The sequence below is a fragment of the Globicephala melas genome, chromosome 2 (genome assembly GCF_963455315.2).
Source record: "Globicephala melas chromosome 2, mGloMel1.2, whole genome shotgun sequence".
NCBI lineage: Eukaryota > Metazoa > Chordata > Mammalia > Artiodactyla > Delphinidae > Globicephala > Globicephala melas.
Window position 1 is genome coordinate 89674144 of NC_083315.2, and position 17713 is coordinate 89691856.

A 17713-nucleotide genomic window follows, 5' to 3' on the forward strand; every position below is an offset into this window, starting at 1 on the left:
GAATTTTCTGTAAAAACAAAATGTCATAGGGATTGCATTGAATCTGTAGATTTTTGGGATAGTAATGAGATTTTAACTATAGTAAGACTTCCAATTCATAAACATGGAATGTGTTTCCATTTACTTATGTCTTTAGTTTCTTTCAGTGGTGTTTTGTAGTTTTCATTGTACAAGTCTTTTACCTCATTGGTTAAGTTAATTCCTAAGTACTTTATTCTTTTTTTTTTTTTTTTTGACTGCACCATGTGGCATGTGGCATCCTAGCTCCCTGACCAGGGATTGAACCCCCATCCCCTGCAGTGGAAGCACAGAGTCTTAAACACTGTACCTCCAGGGAAGTCCTATTCTTTTTGATGCTGTTGGAAATGGAAACATTTTATAATTTCCTTTTCAGATTGCTCATTGTTTGTGTATAGCAATGCAACTGATTTTTGTGTGTTGACTTTGTATCCTGCTACTTTGCTCAATTCATTTACCCTTAAGTTTTATGGTGGAATCTTTAGGGTTTTCTATATAAGATCATACCTGCAAACAGAGATCATTTTATTCCTTTCCAACTTGGATGCGTTTTATTTCTTTTTCTTGCCTAAGCACGCTGGCTAGAACTTACAGAACTGTGTTGAATAGAAGTGGTGAAAGCAGGCATCTTTGCCTTGTTCCTGATCTTAGAGGAATGCTCTCAGTCTTGCACCATTGAGTATGATGTTTGTTGTGGGTTTTTCACATAAGGCTTTTATTATGTGGAGGTAGTTTCCTTCTATTCCTAGTTTGTTGAGTGTTTTTTTTTTTATCATGCGGTGGTGTTTAATTTTGTCACATACTTTTTCTGCATCAATTAAGATGATCATGTGGGGTTATTTTTTTCTTCATTCTGTTGAAGAAAACTGTGACATATACATTGAATTTTGTATGTTGAACCATTCTTGCATTCCAGGAATAAATCCCATTTGGTTATGGTATATAATCCTTTTAATACGCTGCTGAATTCAGATTGCGAGTCTTGTGTTGAGGATTTTTGCATCAGCGTTCATAAGGGATATTGGTCTGTAGTTTTCTTGTAGTGTCTTTATCTGTCTTTGGTATCAAGATTATGCTGGTTTCACAGAATAAGTAGGGAAGTGTTCTCTCCTCTCCAGTTTTTTGGAAAAGTTTGAGAAAGATTGGTATTAGTTTTTTAAATGTTTGGTAGAATTCATCAGTAAACCCATCAGGTCCATGGCTTTTCTTTGTTAGGAATTGGTTTTGGTTTTGTTTTGCTTTTTTGGTTGGGAGATTTTTGACTACTGATTAAATCTCCTTACTAGGAGATTTGGTCTATTCAGATATCTATTTCTTTGTGATTTAGTCTTGGTAGGTTTTGTGTTTCAAGGGATCTGTCCATTTCATCTAGATCATCCAGCTTTTTGGCATACAGTTGTTCATAGTACTCTCTTATAATCCTTTTGATTTCTGTAGAATAGGTAGTAATGTCCCCACTTTCATTTCTGATTTAGTAATTTGAGTCTTCTTTAAAAATGTGTTGTTTAATTTCCACAATTTTGTCAGTTTTCCAGTTTTCCTTTTGTTACTGACTTCTAACATCATCTCATTGTAGTCAGAGAAGATACTTCATATGATATCTGTATTTTAAAATCTATGAGACTTAATTGGAGTTAACATATGTTCTATCCTGGAAAATATGCCATGTGAACTCGAGAAGGATGTGTTTTTTATTGTTGTTGGGTAGAGTGTTCTGTGTATGTCTGTTAGATCTAGTTGGTTTATTGTGTGAAGTCCTCTCTTTCCTTACTTGTCTCCTGTCAGGTTATTCTGTCCATTATTGTAAGCAGAGTACCGGCATACCTTTGAGATATTGCAGGTTCAGTTCCAGACAACCGCACTAAAGTGAATATCACAATAAAGTGAGTCACATGGACTTTTTGGTTTCCCAGTGCATATAAAAGTTATGTTTACACTATACTGTAGTCTGTTAAGGGTGCAATAGTATCATGTCTAAAAATATATATATACATACCTTAATTTAAAAGCACTTTATTGCTAAAAAATGGTAGTTCTAAGTTCAGTCTTTTAAGGAAACTCCATACAGTTCTCCATAGTGGCTGTATCAATTTACATTCCCACCAGCAGTGCAAGAGGGTTCCCTTTTCTCCACACCCTCTCCAGCATTTATTGTTTGTAGATTTTTTGATGATGGCCATTCTGATTGGGAGGTGATACCTCATTGTAGTTTTGATTTGCATTTCTCTAATAATTAGTGATGTTGAGCATCTTTTCATATGCCTCTTGGCCATCTGTATGTGTTCTTTGAAGAAATGTCTGTTTAGGTCTTCTGCCCACTTTTTTTTTTTCTGCCCATTTTTTGATTGGGTTTGTTGTTTTGATATTGAGCTGCATGAGCTTAATATTTTGGAGATTAATCCTTTGTCAGTTGCTTCATTTGCAAATATTTTCTCCCATTTTGAGTGTTGCCTTTTCGTCTTGTTTATGGTTTCCTTTGCTGTGCAGAAGCTTTTAAGTTTCATTAGGTCCCATTTGTTTATTTTTCTTTTTATTTCCATTTCTCTAGGAGGTGAGTCAAAAAAGATCTTGCTGTGATTTATGCCAAAGAGTGTTTTTCTATGTTATCCTCTAAGAGTTTTATAATATCCAGTATTACATTTAGGCCTTTAATCCATTTTGAGTTTATTTTTGTGTATGGTGTTAGGGAGTGTTCTAATTTCATTGTTTTACATGTAGCTGTCCAGTTTTCCCAGTACCACTTATTGAAGAAACTGTCTTTTCTCCACTGTATATATTCTGCCTCCTTTGTCATAGATTAGGTGACCATAGGTACGTGGGTTTATCTCCAGGCTTTCTATCCTGTACCATTGATCTATATTTCTGTTTTTGTGCCAGTATCATAGTGTCTTGATTACTATAGTTTTGTAGTATAGTCTGAAGTCAGGGAGCCTGATTTCTCCAGCTTCGTTATTTTCCCTCAAGACCACTTTGGCTATTCGGGGTCTTTTGTGTCTCCATACAAATTTTAAGATTTTTTGTTCTAGTTCCATAAAAAATGCCATTGGTAATTTGATAGGGATTGCATTGAATCTGTAGATTGCTTTGGGTAGTATAGTCATTTTCACAATATTGATTCTTCCAATCCAAGAACATGGTATATCTCTCCATCTGTTTGTATCATCTTTAATTTCTTTCATCAGTGTCTTATAGTTTTCTGCATACAGGTCTTTTGTCTCCCTAGATAGCGTTATTCCTAGGTATTTTATTCTTTTTGTTGCAGTGGTAAATGGGAGTGTTTCCTTAATTTCTCTTTCAGATTTTTTCATCATTAGCATATAGGAATGCAAGAGATTTCCATGCGTTAATTTTGTATCCTGCAACTTTACCAAATTCATTGATTAGCTCTAGTAGTTTTCTGGTGGCATCTGTAGGATTCTCCATGTATAGTATCATGTCATCTGCAAACAGTGACAGTTTTACTTCTTTTCCAATTTGTATTTCTTTTTCTTCTGTGATTGCCATGGCTAGGACTTCCGAAACTATGTTGTATAATAGTGGTGAGAGTGGACATCCTTGTGTTGTTCCTGATCTTAGAGGAAATGCTTTCAGTTTTTCACCATTGAGAATGATGTTTGCTGTGGGTTTGTCGTATATGGCCTTTATTATGTTGAGGTAGGTTCCCTCTATGCCAACTTTCTGGAGAGTTTTTATCATAAATGGGTGTTTAATTTTGTCAAAAGCTTTTTCTGCATCTACTGAGTTGATCATATGGTTTTTATTCTTCAAGCTGTTAGTATAGTTTATCACATTGATTGATTTACGTATATTAAAGAATCCTTGCATCCCTGGGATAAATCCCACTTGATCATGGTGTATGATCCTTTTAATGTGTTGTTGGATTCTGTTTGCTAGTATTTTGTTGAGGATTTTTGCATTTGTATTCATCAGTGATACTGGTCTGTAATTTTCTTTTTTTGTAGTATCTTTGTCTGGTTTTGGTAACAGGGTGATGGTGGCCTCATAGATAAGTTTGGGAGTGTTCCTTCATCCGCAATTTTTTGGAAGAGTTTGAGAAGGATGGGTGTTAGCTCTTCTCTAAATGTTTGATAGAATTCATCTGTGAAGCCATCTGGTCCTGGACTTTTGTTTGTTGGAACAGTTTTAATCACAGTTTCAATTTCATTACTTGTGATTGGTCTGTTCATAGTTTCTATTTCTTCCTGGTTCAGTCTTGGAAGGTTATACCTTTCTAAGAATTTGTCCATTTCTTCCATGTTGTCCATTTTATTGGCATATAGTTGCTTGTAGTAAGTAGTCTCTTATGATCCATACTTCTGCAGTGTCAGTTGTAATTTCTCCTTTTTTCATTTCTAATTTTACTGATTTGAATCCTCTCTCTTTTTTTAAAATATTTTTTTATTTGGTTGCACTGGGTCTTAGTTGCAGCTGGTGGGCTCCTTAGTTGTAGCATGTGGGCTCCTTAGTTGCTGCTTGAGGGCTCCTTAGTTATGGCTCACCAGCTCCATGGTTGCAGCACATGGGCTCCTTTGTTGCAGCTCATGGGCTCCTTAGTTGCAGCTCACCAGCTCCTTAGTTGTCGCATGCAAACTCTTGGTTGCAGCATGCATGTGGGATCTAGTTCCCTGACCAGGGATCGAAGCCGGGCCCCCTGCATTGGGAACGTGGAGTCTTAACCACTGCACCACCAGGGAAGTCCCTCCCTTTTTTTCTTGATGAGTCTGGCTTAAGGTTTATCAATTTTGTTTATCTTCTCAAAGAACCAACTTTTAGTTTTATTGATCTTTGCTATTGTTTTCTTTGTTTCTATTGCATTTATTTCTGCTCTGATCTTTATGATTTCTTTCCTTCTACTAACTCTAGGGGTTTTTTTGTTCTTCTTTCTGCAGTTGCTTTAGGTGTAAGTTTAGATTGTTTATTTGAGATTTTTCTTGTTTCTTGAGGTGAGATTGAATTGCTATAAACTTCCCTTTTAGAACTGCTTTTGCTGCATCCAGTAGGTTTTGGGTTGTTGTGTTTTCATTGTCATTTGTTTCTATGTATTTTTTTATTTCCTCTTTGATTTCTTCAGTGATCTCTTGGTTATTTAGTAGTGTATTGTTTAGCCTCCATGTGTTTGTGTGTTTGTGTTTTTTATAGTTTTTTTTCCCCTGTAATTGATTTCTCTTTTTAAAATATTTATTTATGTATTTGGCTGCATCGGGTCTTAGGTGCAGCGTGCAGGCTCTTTATTGCAGTGTGTGGGCTCTCTAGTTGTGGTGTGCAGCCTCTCTAGTTGTGGCACATGGGCTCCAGAGCACGCAGGCCCAGTAGTTGTGGTGCACGGGCTCTCTAGTTGTGTTGCACCGGCTCCAGAGCACACAGGCTTTCTAGTTGTGGTGTGCAGGATCCAGAACGTATGGGCTCAGTAGTTGTGACATGTGGGGTCTCTAGTTGTGGCACAGGGGCTCTAGAGCACGTGGGCTCAGTAGTTGTGGTGCACTGGCTTAGTTGCCCTGTGGCATATGGGATCTTAGTTCCCTGACCAGGGATTGAACTTGCGTCCGCTGCATTGGAAGGCAGATTATTAACCGCTGGACCATCAGGGAAGTCCTGCCTATAATTGATTTCTAATCTCGTAGTGTTGTGGTTGAAAAAGATGCTTGATACGATTTCAACTTTCTTAAATTTACTGAGGCTTGATTTGTGACCCAAGATGTGCTCTATCCTGGAATATGTTCCGTGTGCTGTTGAGAAGAAAGTGTATTCTTCCACTTTCTAGTGGAATGTCCTATAAATATCAATTAAGTCTATCTGGTCTACTGTGTCATTTAAAGCTGTGTATCCTTATTTATTTTCTATCTGGATGATCTCTCCATTGGTGTATGTGGAATGTTAAAGTCCCCCACTATTATTGTGTTACTGTGGATTTCCCCTTTTATGGTTGTTAGCATTTGCTTTATGTATTGAGGTGCTCCTATGTTGGGTGCATAACTATTTATAATTGTTATATCTTCTTCTTGGATTGATCCCTTGATCATTATGTAGTGATCTTCCTTGTCTCTTGTAACAGTCTTTATTTTAAAGTCTATTTTATCTGATATGAGCATTGCTACTCCAGCTTTTTTTTGATTTCCATTTGCATTGAATATCTTTTTCCATCCCCTCACATTCAGTCTGTATGTGTCTCTAGGTCTGAAGTGATCTCTTGTAGACAGCATATATATGGGTCTTGTGTTTGTATCCATTCAGCCAGTTTGTGTCTTTTGGTTGGAGCATTTAATCCATTTACATTCAAGGTAATTATCAATGTGTATGTTCCTGTTTTCTTAATTGTTTTGGGTTTGTTTTTGTGGGTCTTTTTTTCTCTTGTGTTTCCCACCTGGAGAAGTTCCTTTAGCATTTGTTGTAAAGGTGGTTTGGTGGAGCTGAATTCTCTTAGCTTTTGCTTGTCTGTAAAGCTTTTGATTTCTCTGCTGAATCTGAATGAGATCCTTGCTGGGTAGAGTAATCTTGGTTGTAGGTTTTTCCCTTTCATCACTTTAAATATCCTGCCACTCCCTTCTGGCGTGCAGAGTTTCTGCTGAAAAATTAGCTGTTAACCTTATGGGGATTCCGTTGTAGGTTATTTGTTGCTTTTCCCTTGTTGCTTTTAATATGTTTTCTTTGAATTTAATTTTTGTTAGTTTGATTAATGTGTGTCTCGGCATGTTTCTCCTTGGATTTATCCTGTATGGGACTCTCTGTGCTTCCTGGACTTGCTTGACTATTTCCTTTCCCATGTTAGGGGATTTTTCGACTATAATCTCTTCAAATATTTTCTCAGACCCTTTCTCTTTCTCTTCTTCTTCTGGGACCCCTATAATTCAAATGTTGGTGCATCTAATGTTGTCCCAGAGGTCTCTGAGACTGTCCTTATTTCTTTTCATTCTTTTTTCTTTATTCTGCTCCTTGGCTGTTATTTTTACCATTCTATCGTCCAGCTCACTTATTTGTTCTTCTCCTTCAGTCGTTCTGTTATTGATTCCTTCTAGTGTAGTTTTCATTTCAGTTATTGTGTTGCTCATCACTGTTTGTTTGTTCTTTAGTTCTTCTAGGCCCTTGTTAAACATTTCTTGTATTGTTTCGATCTGTGCCTCCATTCTATTTACAAGATTTTGAATCATCTTTACTGTCAGTACTCTGAATTCTTTTTCAAGTAGGTTGCCGATTTCCTTTTCATTTATTTGGTCTTATAGGTTTTTACCTTGCTTCTTCATCTGTACCATATTTTTTTGTCATCTCATTTTTTTTGACGGGTGGGGCCGTGTTCCTGTCCTGCTGGTTGTTTGGCCTGAGGTGTCCAGCACTGGAGTTTTTAGGCAGTTGGGTGGAGCCGGGTCTTGGTGCTGAGATGAGGACCAATGGGAGAGCTCACACTGATTAATATTCCCTGTGGTCTGAGGTTCTCTGTTAGTCCAGTGGTTTGGACTCAGCACTCCCACCACAGGAGCTCAGGCCTGACCCCTGGCCTGGGAACCAAGACCCTGGTCACACAGGGATTCCTCCCGTCCCCTTAGGTGTCCAAGGTCCCTCACCAGCGCCTGACTGGTGCCCTAGATATGAGGAGACATGAACTCTGCGTCCTCCTACTCCACCGTCTTGACTCCACACCCTGCATTTAAGTTTCTTTCATGTCTTTTTCATAGCTTGATAGCTCATTTCTTTTTAGTGCTGAATAATACTACATTGTCTGGATATACCAGTCTATTTATCCATTCAGCTACTGCAGGACATCTTGGTTGCTTCCAAGTTTTGGCAATTATGAATAAAGCTGCTCTAGACATCCGTGTGCAGGTTTTTCTGTGGACGTAAGTTTTCAACTCATTTGGGTAAATATCAATACCAAGGAGTACTCAATCATATGGTGAGAGTATGTTAGTTTTGGAAGAGACCACCAAACTGTCTGCCAAAATGGCTGTACTGTTTTGCATTCCCACCAGCAGTGAATGAGAGTTCCTGTGTCTCCATATCCTTGCTAACCTTTGGTGTTGTCAGACTTCCAGATTTTGGCCATTCTAATAGGTGTGTTGTGATATGTCATTGTTTTCATTTGCATTTCCCTGATGACATATGGTATGGATCTTCTTCTCATATGCTTATTTGCCATCTGTATATGTTCTTTGGTCAGGTATCTATTAAGCTCTTCGGCCTATTTTTTTAATAGTGCTGTTCGTCGTCTTATTGTTTAGTTTTAAGAGTTCTTTGTATGTTTTGGATAACAGTCCTTTATCAGATGTACATTTTGCAAATATTTTCTCCCAGTCTGTGGCTTGTCATCTGATTCTCTTGACATTGTCTTTTGTAGGGCAGTTTTTATTTTTAATGAAGTCCAGCTTATCAGTTATTTCCTTCATGAATTCTTCCTTTGGTATTTTATCTAAAAAAGGCATCACCATACCCAAGGTCACCTAAGTTTCCTCCCATGTTATCTCCTAGGAGTTTTATAGTTTTGCATTTTACATTTAGGTCCTTCCAGGTCTCTTCTTATTCTTGCTTGTCTGCCCCTGCTGCAGTCCCCAACCAAGGGGCAGTGCAGCTGCTCCATTGTTACCTGAGCTCTTTACTTCCATATATTTTTTACTTTAACCAGTTCCATCGTCTGTCTGACATAGACCCTCTTCTTAGAGCAATAGAGGTAGGGAAACAAGTAAATAAAGACTAAGAACTAATGCTCTGAGGGCTTCCCTGGTGGCACAGTGGTTAGGAATCCACCTGCCAATGCAGGGGACCGGGTTCGAGCCCTGGTCCAGGAAGATCCCACATGCCGTGCGCCACAACTACTGAGCTTGCACTCTAGAGCCCGTGCTCCACAATAAGAGAAGCCACCACAATGAGAAGCTCGTGCACCACAATGAAGAGTAGCCCCCGCTCGCCGCAACTAGAGAAAGCCTGCATGTAGCAACGAAGACTCAAAGCAGCCAAAAATAAATTAATTAAGTAATTTTTTTTAAAAAAGAACTAATGCTCTGATTCAAGCTTAATATGGCTGCTTCTTGGGGTCATCTTCCTATTAATATTTTTAGCATTTGATTGAAATGACAAAAGTTCAGGCTTACTAATTGAGATCCTTCTCTAATGATAGTATAAACTACAAGCAAACTAATAGAACCAGCTCAGCAATGTTAAGCAAGTCTTTTTGTTTTTTTTGTTTTTTTGCATTATGCGGGCCTCTCACTGCTGTGGCCTCTCCCGTTGCGGAGCACAGGCTCCGGATGCGCAGGCTCAGCGGCCATGGTTCATGGGCCCAGCCGCTCTACAGCATGTGGGATCTTCCTGGACCGGGGCACGAACCCGTGTCCCCTGCATTGGCAGGCGGACTCTCAACCACTGTGCCGCCAGGGAAGCCCAAGCAAGTCTTTTTAAGAGGTCTTCATATGTGAATTTCAAATCTTCTGGACTCAGGGCGGGACTAGACCCCTCTCTAAAGAAGCTGCTAAGTGAAACATGTCTGGTTAATTTCACAGCCACTCACAGGACTGTTACTTTGGCAGTCACTAACTTGGCAGTATTTGCATTGCTTCACTCCATTCAGTCTTTAGGTCTCTTTCCCATTTTTGACTTTCACACACACAGCTCTCTACAACAGGATTTCCCACAAAGAGAAAAACTACAAAGCTGCCAGAGAGGGCTTATTTTTGCTACTCCTCTGAGCTGCAATCCAAATTACTGCTGTTTGAAAAGGACCTGAATAAGCATCCTCCTTTGTGATAGGAGATGCCTTTGATGGTACCTTGGCTTTCTTAGACATTCCCAAGTTCAGAGGTTTTGATTTGCTGTTCCTGAGAAACCACTTTCCTGACCCTTTTTTTTCATAGCTTGAAACGGCTGCCACAAGGGTCCAAGCTATCATTCCTGCCCCATGGCTGAAGGAGCATGTGTATTTTCTTTTGAAGCTTATGCTGCAGCAGTGTAGGACCCAGTATGAGCTGGGGAAGCTTTTACAGCTGTTTGTTGGAAGAGAGCATCTCTTCTCTGATGGTAAGACAATACTTACAGGTAAGTTGCTGTTAGGACGTTAGCTTACTTAATCCTGAAAATATTTTAGAAGGGCATTCAGGAAATTAAAATGCATAAGATATAAGACATTACAGTCCAGAACGGGGTGTGAAGAAGAGGTTACAGGAAACTTCAGTCATGGTTAAAGCATTTAAAACAGCACAACAGGATATAAAACAAGTAATACAACTATCTACTAATTCTAAGCAAATAGCCAAATTTCCCCTGGCTAACCTCTATAATACCCTGTCACTATTATTGTTTTCTTTGACAAGTAACCTTAACATGTCATCGTTGCTCAAGGTCACAGACTTGTTTCAGGAATGCCTAATTCATTTTGAAGGTTTTAAGAGACAAATTGTGTCGATTTTTTTGCAGATTCCTCCAGACATTGGCAGTCTCTAAGCTTGTTGCTGATTGAATGAAACCAATATTGCCTTACCCTCTTTTCTACTTGTTTGATGATTTCAAGTTTTTGTTGAGTGATAATGTTGTTCTTTTACGCTGGATTCTGGTATTTTTCACTACCAGGGTTATTTTATCACATTTAAACTCACAGATGTTCAACTGGAAAGCTCACATTTGCACAGAACAGGCGCAGAATGCCTGGGCTTCATGCCCGTGTTGTGGGCTGTGGGGCTGATGACTAGAAGGGAAGGGGGGTGTTTCCAAAATGCAGTGTATATAAGCTACTGTCAGTTACTACATAGGCCAAACAGTAGGTCCTTTTAATATAAGATACTTTCATTGCTCTTTAGTAACTTTAATTAAGAAATAAATTTTCTGTTTTCTTGCCAGAGTTAACCCTATCCTTAAAAAATTACAAGGATTGTCTACATTGTTAACCATTACTATAATGCTTTTATTCACGTAATTAAATTATTTCTGTTTTTATAGAATATTTGTATATCATGTATGTGCTTAGAGAAAAGAAAGGTTTTTTAAAAGACTTATGTTTTATATTATACCTGCAAAGAAACCCAGCATGCTCGTACTGGTGGTTATTGTGCAAGGTGTCTCACTGTCCCTGGAACTACCTAAATCAGACCACAGCTCAGCAGGTGGCATTGGGAGCAGGCTCCTATAGAATGTTTTTCATGCCCCTCCTTCATGGTAGGGCACACGTAGGCTCTATGCATACTATATTTGGGAGTGGGAGCAAACCCAGCCACATAAATTATTGGCAGAGAATTCCTAATGTTACTAAGGGTAAGAATTTGTTTGATTTCACTTATATGTATAATCTAAAGAGCGAATGAACAAACAGAAACAAACTCATAGATACCAGGAACAAACTGGTGGTTGCCAGAGAGGAGGAGGGTGAGGGGATGGGCAAAATAAGTGAAGGGGATTGAGAGGTACAAACTCCCAGTTATGAAATAAGTAAGTCACAAGGATGTAATGTACAGCATAGGGAATATAGTCAATAAAATTGTAATAACTTTGTATGATGACAGTAACTAGATGTATCATGGTGATCATTTTGTAATGTTCAAAAATATCAAATCACTATGCTGTACACCTGAAACTGATATAATATTGTAAGTCACTTATATTATACTTTGATTAAAAAAAGAGTCTCTCTTTTTTTAAAAGAGACTTTCCTGGGGACATCAGGAAGTGCTTAGCTGGGTCTCCCTGGGTTAAGTTAGATAGATATCTGGAGGAGCAGGTGGTGCTCCATTCTGAAGACAGTGTACCACAGGAGAGCTTTGGCTGTTGACCACCTGCAGTTTCAGCTGTCCTAGAAGTTCTGTGTCTTGATCCACATGCTGCCTGCAGTGAATGAATGAGTGAACAATTATAAAAACAAATTTGTTCAAGGTAGGAGGAAAATCTGGAAAAAGATGGAACTAACCTGAATGAATGGCCAAATCTTCCCAAGGTTAACTGAGTCGCTACTACATAGCAGGCCACCAACTTCTGCCTGGTATATAAAGCCAGATTGATAGATGGAGTCCATGTGCTAATCTTAATAGTTCTTACTATATAGGAGCTGCCTTTGGCTTCCTCTGTCAGCCAACCAGAGTAGAAAAATAGGTTTTTATTTTCCCTTTAACTACATTATTATGTTAAATATAAATATTCTCCCCTCATATTTAGTTACTCTTGAAATGCCATAGCAGTATTTTACTGATTAAATGCTTATATCTGCTTCTCTTTGGCACAGGTCCAGATGTGAAGAAGCTGTGTGTCCTTAGCCAAATTTTGAAGGATACATCCATAGCCATTAATCGTGTAATTATTACCAGCTACAGCCTTGAGAATTTTCAGCATGAATGTAGATCAATTTTAGAAAAACTGGAGACAGATGGATACTTTGCTTTGGCCAGAAGGGTAGCAGAACTAGCTGAGCTACCTGTGGACAACTTGATTATTGAAGAGGTATGATTAGTCTTTTAAGTTATTTAAAATCTTAGCTTTGTGAACCAGCATTAAACAGAGAACTAAATGATGTATGTGATTTACCAGTGATGATACTTTTCACTTTTTTTTTTTTTTTTTTTTTTGTGGTACGCGGGCCTCTCACTGCCGTGGCCTCTCCCGTTGCGGAGCACAGGCTCCGGACGCGCAGGCTCAGCGGCCATGGCTCACGGGCCCAGCCGCTCCGTGGCATGTGGGATCTTCCCGGACCGGGGCACGAACCCATGTCCCCTGCATCGGCAGGCGGACTCTCAACCACTGCGCCACCAGGGAAGCCCTACTTTTTCACTTTTGACACAGACATTACTTTCAGAAATGGATGAGCCTAGAATGCCCATTTTTGAGGAGTGTTTGCTTTAATATAAGGTTAGCTTACAGGACATGCTAGAACTATTTTACTTTGAATAGAATTAAATATAAGGTGGCTTCCTCTTGAACCTCATTCAATTAGATAAATTTAGATTTGTTTTTCATACCTTAACTTTCCAGATAAAATATCCAGGATCATCTGTAGCCAAGTCCCATGTTCTCTAACTTGATTTGGGTTTTAACAAGTATGGTATACCGAGGGAGCATTAGCATTTATATTTCTTTATCCAGGAAAGGCTAAAAATTGCTGTGTTCAATTTCACAGATAACACAGGAAATGCAGACCTTAAAACACATTGACCAGTGGTCCCTGAAACAAGCAAGAATTGACTTCTGGAAAAAATGTCATGAGAATTTTAAGAAAAATTCCATTTCAAGCAAAGCAGCTTCTTCCTTTTTCTCAGCCCAGGCTCTTACGGCATGTGAGTGCCCAGCTGAGGAGGGACCAAGCAGCACTGAGGAGCGCCATCTGCTCCTCACTCTGGCAGGACACTGGCTTGCCCAGGAGGACCTGGTGCCTTTGGAGGAGCTGGAGGAGCTAGAGAAGCAGATCTGGCTCTGCCGCATCACCCAGCACACCCTCAGGGGAAGCCAGGAGGAAATAGCCCCCGGATGTTCTCAACAGATTTCAACTAGTGGTGAACTTTCCTTTGAAAGCTTAGCCAGTGAGTTTTCATTCTCTAAGTTGGCTGCTCTGAACACATCAAAATACTTAGAATTGAATGGCCTTCCATCCAAAGACACTTGTGAGAACAAACTGAACTGGAAGGAGCAGGAGTCCCTAAACTTTTTGATCGGGCGCCTATTGGATGATGGCTGTGTGCATGAAGCAAGTAGAGTGTGCCGATATTTTCATTTCTATAACCAAGATGTTGCCTTGGTGTTGCACTGCAGAGCACTAGCTTCAGGGGAAGCTAGTGTGGATGACCTGCACCCGGACATCCATGCTCTCTTACAAAGTCCTGAGCTGTTTGAGGAAGAAGAAGAACCTGGCGTTCCTCTAAGGAAAGTCCAAAGCAGTAAGTGAAGGAGATCAAACTGCCCTGAGTCCTGTGAGGTGCTGTTGGCATTCTCTCCAGGAAGAAAGGGTCCCTCTTGGCACACCAGTTACACTAAGTTAAGGGTAATTCATAAACTAGTTAAGTAGTCAATGAAGTAGGAACACCTATGTCTTTTTTTTTTAACCTAGAGCTCCAGTTTATCACACTTATTTATCTATTTACTTATTTATTTATTTGGCTGCATTGGTCTTAGTTGTGGCACGCAGGATCTTCGTTGCAGCATGCGAGATCTTTAATTGTGGCATGTGGGATCTTTAGTTGCAGTATGCGGGATCCTTTAGATGTGGCATGCAGAATCGTTAGTTGTGGCATACGAACTCTTAGTTGCAGCATGTGGGATCTAGTTCCCTGACAAGGGATCGAACCTGGGCCCTCTGCATTGGGAGTGCAGAGTCATAGCCACTGGACCACCAGGGAAGTCCCACCTAGGTCTTTTAACTAGCTAAGTAGCAAAGTTAGAGGGAATCTGTCTGACTTGTGGCTAGTTCACTGAAATTTATCCTATGTAAATAATCATGTTTCCAATTGTACATGATCACATATAGAAATATAATTGATTTTTTATGTTAACCTTTAATCCTGTGATCTTGCTAAACTCACTTATCCTAGGAGTTTTCTTATAGATTCCTTGGGATTTTCTATGGAGATAATCATATCTGTGAATAGAGGCAGTTCTTTTTCCTCCTTTCCAATCTATTTGCCTTATTTATTTTTCTTGCTTTACTGCTCTAGCAAGGACTCCCGGCATGATGTTGGATAGGGGTGGTGAGAGTGGACATCCTTGCCTTGTTACTGACCTTAGGGAGGAAGCATTCAGTCTTTCATCATTAAGTGTGATATTAGCTGTAGGTTTTTTGAAGACACCCTTTGTCATGTTAGGGAAGTTCCCTATTTGCTGAGAGTTTTTATCATGGATCAATGTTGAATTTTTTCTGCATCCATTGATATGATCGTGTTTGGTTTTTTTTTCTTGTTTAGACTAGTAATACAGTAGATTACATTAATTGATCTTTTAAAATATTGAACCAGCTTTTTTGTATTCCCAGGAAAAACCTCACTTGGTTATGGTGCATTATTCTTTTTGATATATTACTGGAATCAACTTGCTATTTTGTTGAGAATTCTTACATTTATGTTTATGAAGAATACTGATCTGTACTTTTTTTTTTAATACCATCTTTGGTTTTTGCATCAGGGTAATGCTAGTTTAATGCGTTTCTGGAAAACATTACATGGAATTGGTGTTATTTCTTCTTTAAATGTTCAGTAGAATTTACCAGTAAAACCATCTAAACCTGGAGATTTTTGTTTTGGAAGATTTTTTTTTAATTTTTATTTATTTACTTTTGGCTGTGTTGGGTCTTCGTTGCTGCACGCGGGCTTTCTCTAGTTGGGGTGAATGGGATCTACTCTTCATTGCATGTGCAGGCTTCTCATTGTGGTGGCTTCTCTTGTTACAGAGCACAGGCTCTGGGCTCACAGGCTTCAGTAGTTGTGGCATGCGGGCTCTAGAGCGCAGGCTCAGTAGTTGTGGCACACCGGCTTAGTTGCTCCGCGGCATGTGGGATCTTCCCAGACCAGGGCTTGAATCCATGTCCCCTGCATTGGCAGGCGGATTCTTAACCACTGCGTCACCAGGGAAGCCCTGGAAGATTTTTAACTACAAATTTATTTCATAGTTATATGACTAATCAGGTTATCTTTTTCATCTCAGGTGAGTTTTGGTAGTTTGTGGTTTTTGAGGAAACCTTTTCTTACCTTTGGGTTATTTGCACATTTTTTAGTCATCCATTTTAATTTGTGATTTTGACTGTATAGCTTTGCATCGCTTTTTTAATTGGTTGCTTTATGGGTTACATTATACATTTGTAACTTTTCACAGTCTACTTAAAATTATATTTTAAGGGTAGAAACCTTACCATCATGTAGGTTACTTTACTTCTCTCCCTTTATGTGTTAGTTGCCTTATTATATTACACCTACATACACTGAAAATCTCATCAAACAATGCTAGATTTTTTGTTTTCAACCGAAAAATATATTTTAACAAACTCAAGAGGAGAGTAGTTTATTATATTTACTCAGATATTTACAATTTTTGTTGCTCTTCCTTCATTCCTGATGTTCCAAGTTTCCTTCTATTTCCTTTTTCCTTCTGTGTGAAGGACTTCCTTTAGTAATTCTTTCAGAGTTGTCTGCTGGAAACAGATTCTCTTAGTTTTACTTCATCTGAGAATGTCTCTATTGCACCTTCATTCCTGAAGGATGATTTTTGCTGGATATAGAACATTTATTATTTTCTTTCCACACTTAAAAATGTTCTGCCGGGCTTCCCTAGTGGCGCAGTGGTTGAGAGTCCGCCTGCCAATGCAGGGGACACGGGATCGTGCCCCGGTCCGGGAAGATCCCACATGCCGCGGAGTGGCTGGGCCCGTGAGCCATGGCTTCTGGGCCTGCACGTCCGGAGCCTGTGCTTCGCAGCGGGAGAGGCCACAACAGTGAGAGGCCCGCCTACCGCCAAAAAAACAAACAAAAAAAACGTTCTGCCACTTCCTTTCGACTTCTGTGGTATTTGATGAATAACCTGCAGTCATTCGAATCACTGTTCCCCTGTAGATAATGCATTTTTCTCTTGTTGCTTTCAAGATTTTTTTCCTGTCTTTTGTCTTCAGCAGTTTGGTTATAGCATGACTGGACATGTATTTTGGGGGGCTTATGCTATTTGGGGTTCACTGAGTTTCTTAAATATGTAGCTTTATCAAGTTTAGGTAGTTTTCAGACATCATTTTTTTCAAATATTTTTCCAGCACCATACTCTTACTCCTCTCCTTATGGGACTCCAATGACTCCAATGAAACAAAAACAAAAGTTATTGTTTCACAAGTCCCTGAAGCTTTGTTCAGATCGGATAATTTCTATTTTTCTATCTTCAGTTTCACTGACTCTTTCCTCTGGCACTTCCATTCTGCTATTAAGATTTTTTTTTAATTTCTGTGATTTTAAAATTTCAGTTCTACAACTTCCATTTTATTCTTCTTTATACCATTTATTTCTTTGCTAAGACTTTGTTTTTCTGTTTATTTTAAGAGCGTTCATAGTTGCTTGTTGGAACATTTGTAATAGCTGCTTTAAAGTCTTTTTCAGATAATCAATATTTATGTCATTTTAGTGCTGGGTTTCATCGTTTGTCTTTTCTTTGTCTTATATGAGTTGAGATCTTCTTGTATTTTTGCATGCTGAATAACTTCATGTTGTATCTTGGACATTTCGAATAGTGTGTTATGGGATGCTGCATCTTGTTTAAATCCTATGAAGAATGTTGATATGTTTTTAGCAGGCAATTGACCTGGTTATGTTCAGACTACACGTTCCAATGTACTTTCTGTGGGCTGTGGTTGTAACATCAGTTCAGTTTTCAAATTCTTTGTGGTGCTGTTCAGATCCATCCTGTATGTGCCATCCTGTGGTCAGTCTGCAACCTGCGTAGTGGTCTGTCTGTTGACTTAGTTCTCAAAGTCTTTGATATGTTGGTCGGGATCAGATCCATACATACAAAGCCTAGGAATGAGCCCTAATGTTTATAAACAACTTGATTGTGTTGCTTTCCTGAATCTCTCTTCCAAGTACTTTCTGGTTGCCCAAGGCTTTCCTTTTCAGTCTTCTGGCCAAAGCTGGAGGTTTAGTTACCCCATCCTGTCATGTACTTTCCTGACTGCCCGCATCTAGGGCCAGCTGACAGGAGGATAATACAAAAAGGAACAGGGATTCACTCTGCCCCCTTAGGACCAGAGCACCTCTGATTGGAAAAGAAGGTCCCTCTCTGA

At 39.2% G+C, this 17713-nt stretch overlaps 1 protein-coding gene across 9 annotated transcripts in view; it reads left to right on the forward strand.

The window, feature by feature from the left end:
• The window catches only part of SPG11 (SPG11 vesicle trafficking associated, spatacsin), a 95315-nt gene that overhangs the window by 48057 nt on the left and 29545 nt on the right, over positions 1-17713 (forward strand). For 7 of the 9 annotated variants that reach the window (XR_009563006.1, XM_060294336.2, XM_060294339.2 and 4 more), the window contains exons 28-30: positions 9855-10035; positions 12206-12420; positions 13094-13847. Coding sequence is in view for 8 of the 9 variants with exons in the window: in XM_060294336.2 (XP_060150319.1) it covers positions 9855-10035; positions 12206-12420; positions 13094-13847 (1150 nt within the window). In the remaining variant the exon portion in view is untranslated. The remainder of the gene's footprint in view (positions 1-9854; positions 10036-12205; positions 12421-13093; positions 13848-17713) is intronic. The other 2 variants (XM_060294333.2, XM_030842907.2) reach the window with 1 other exon arrangement.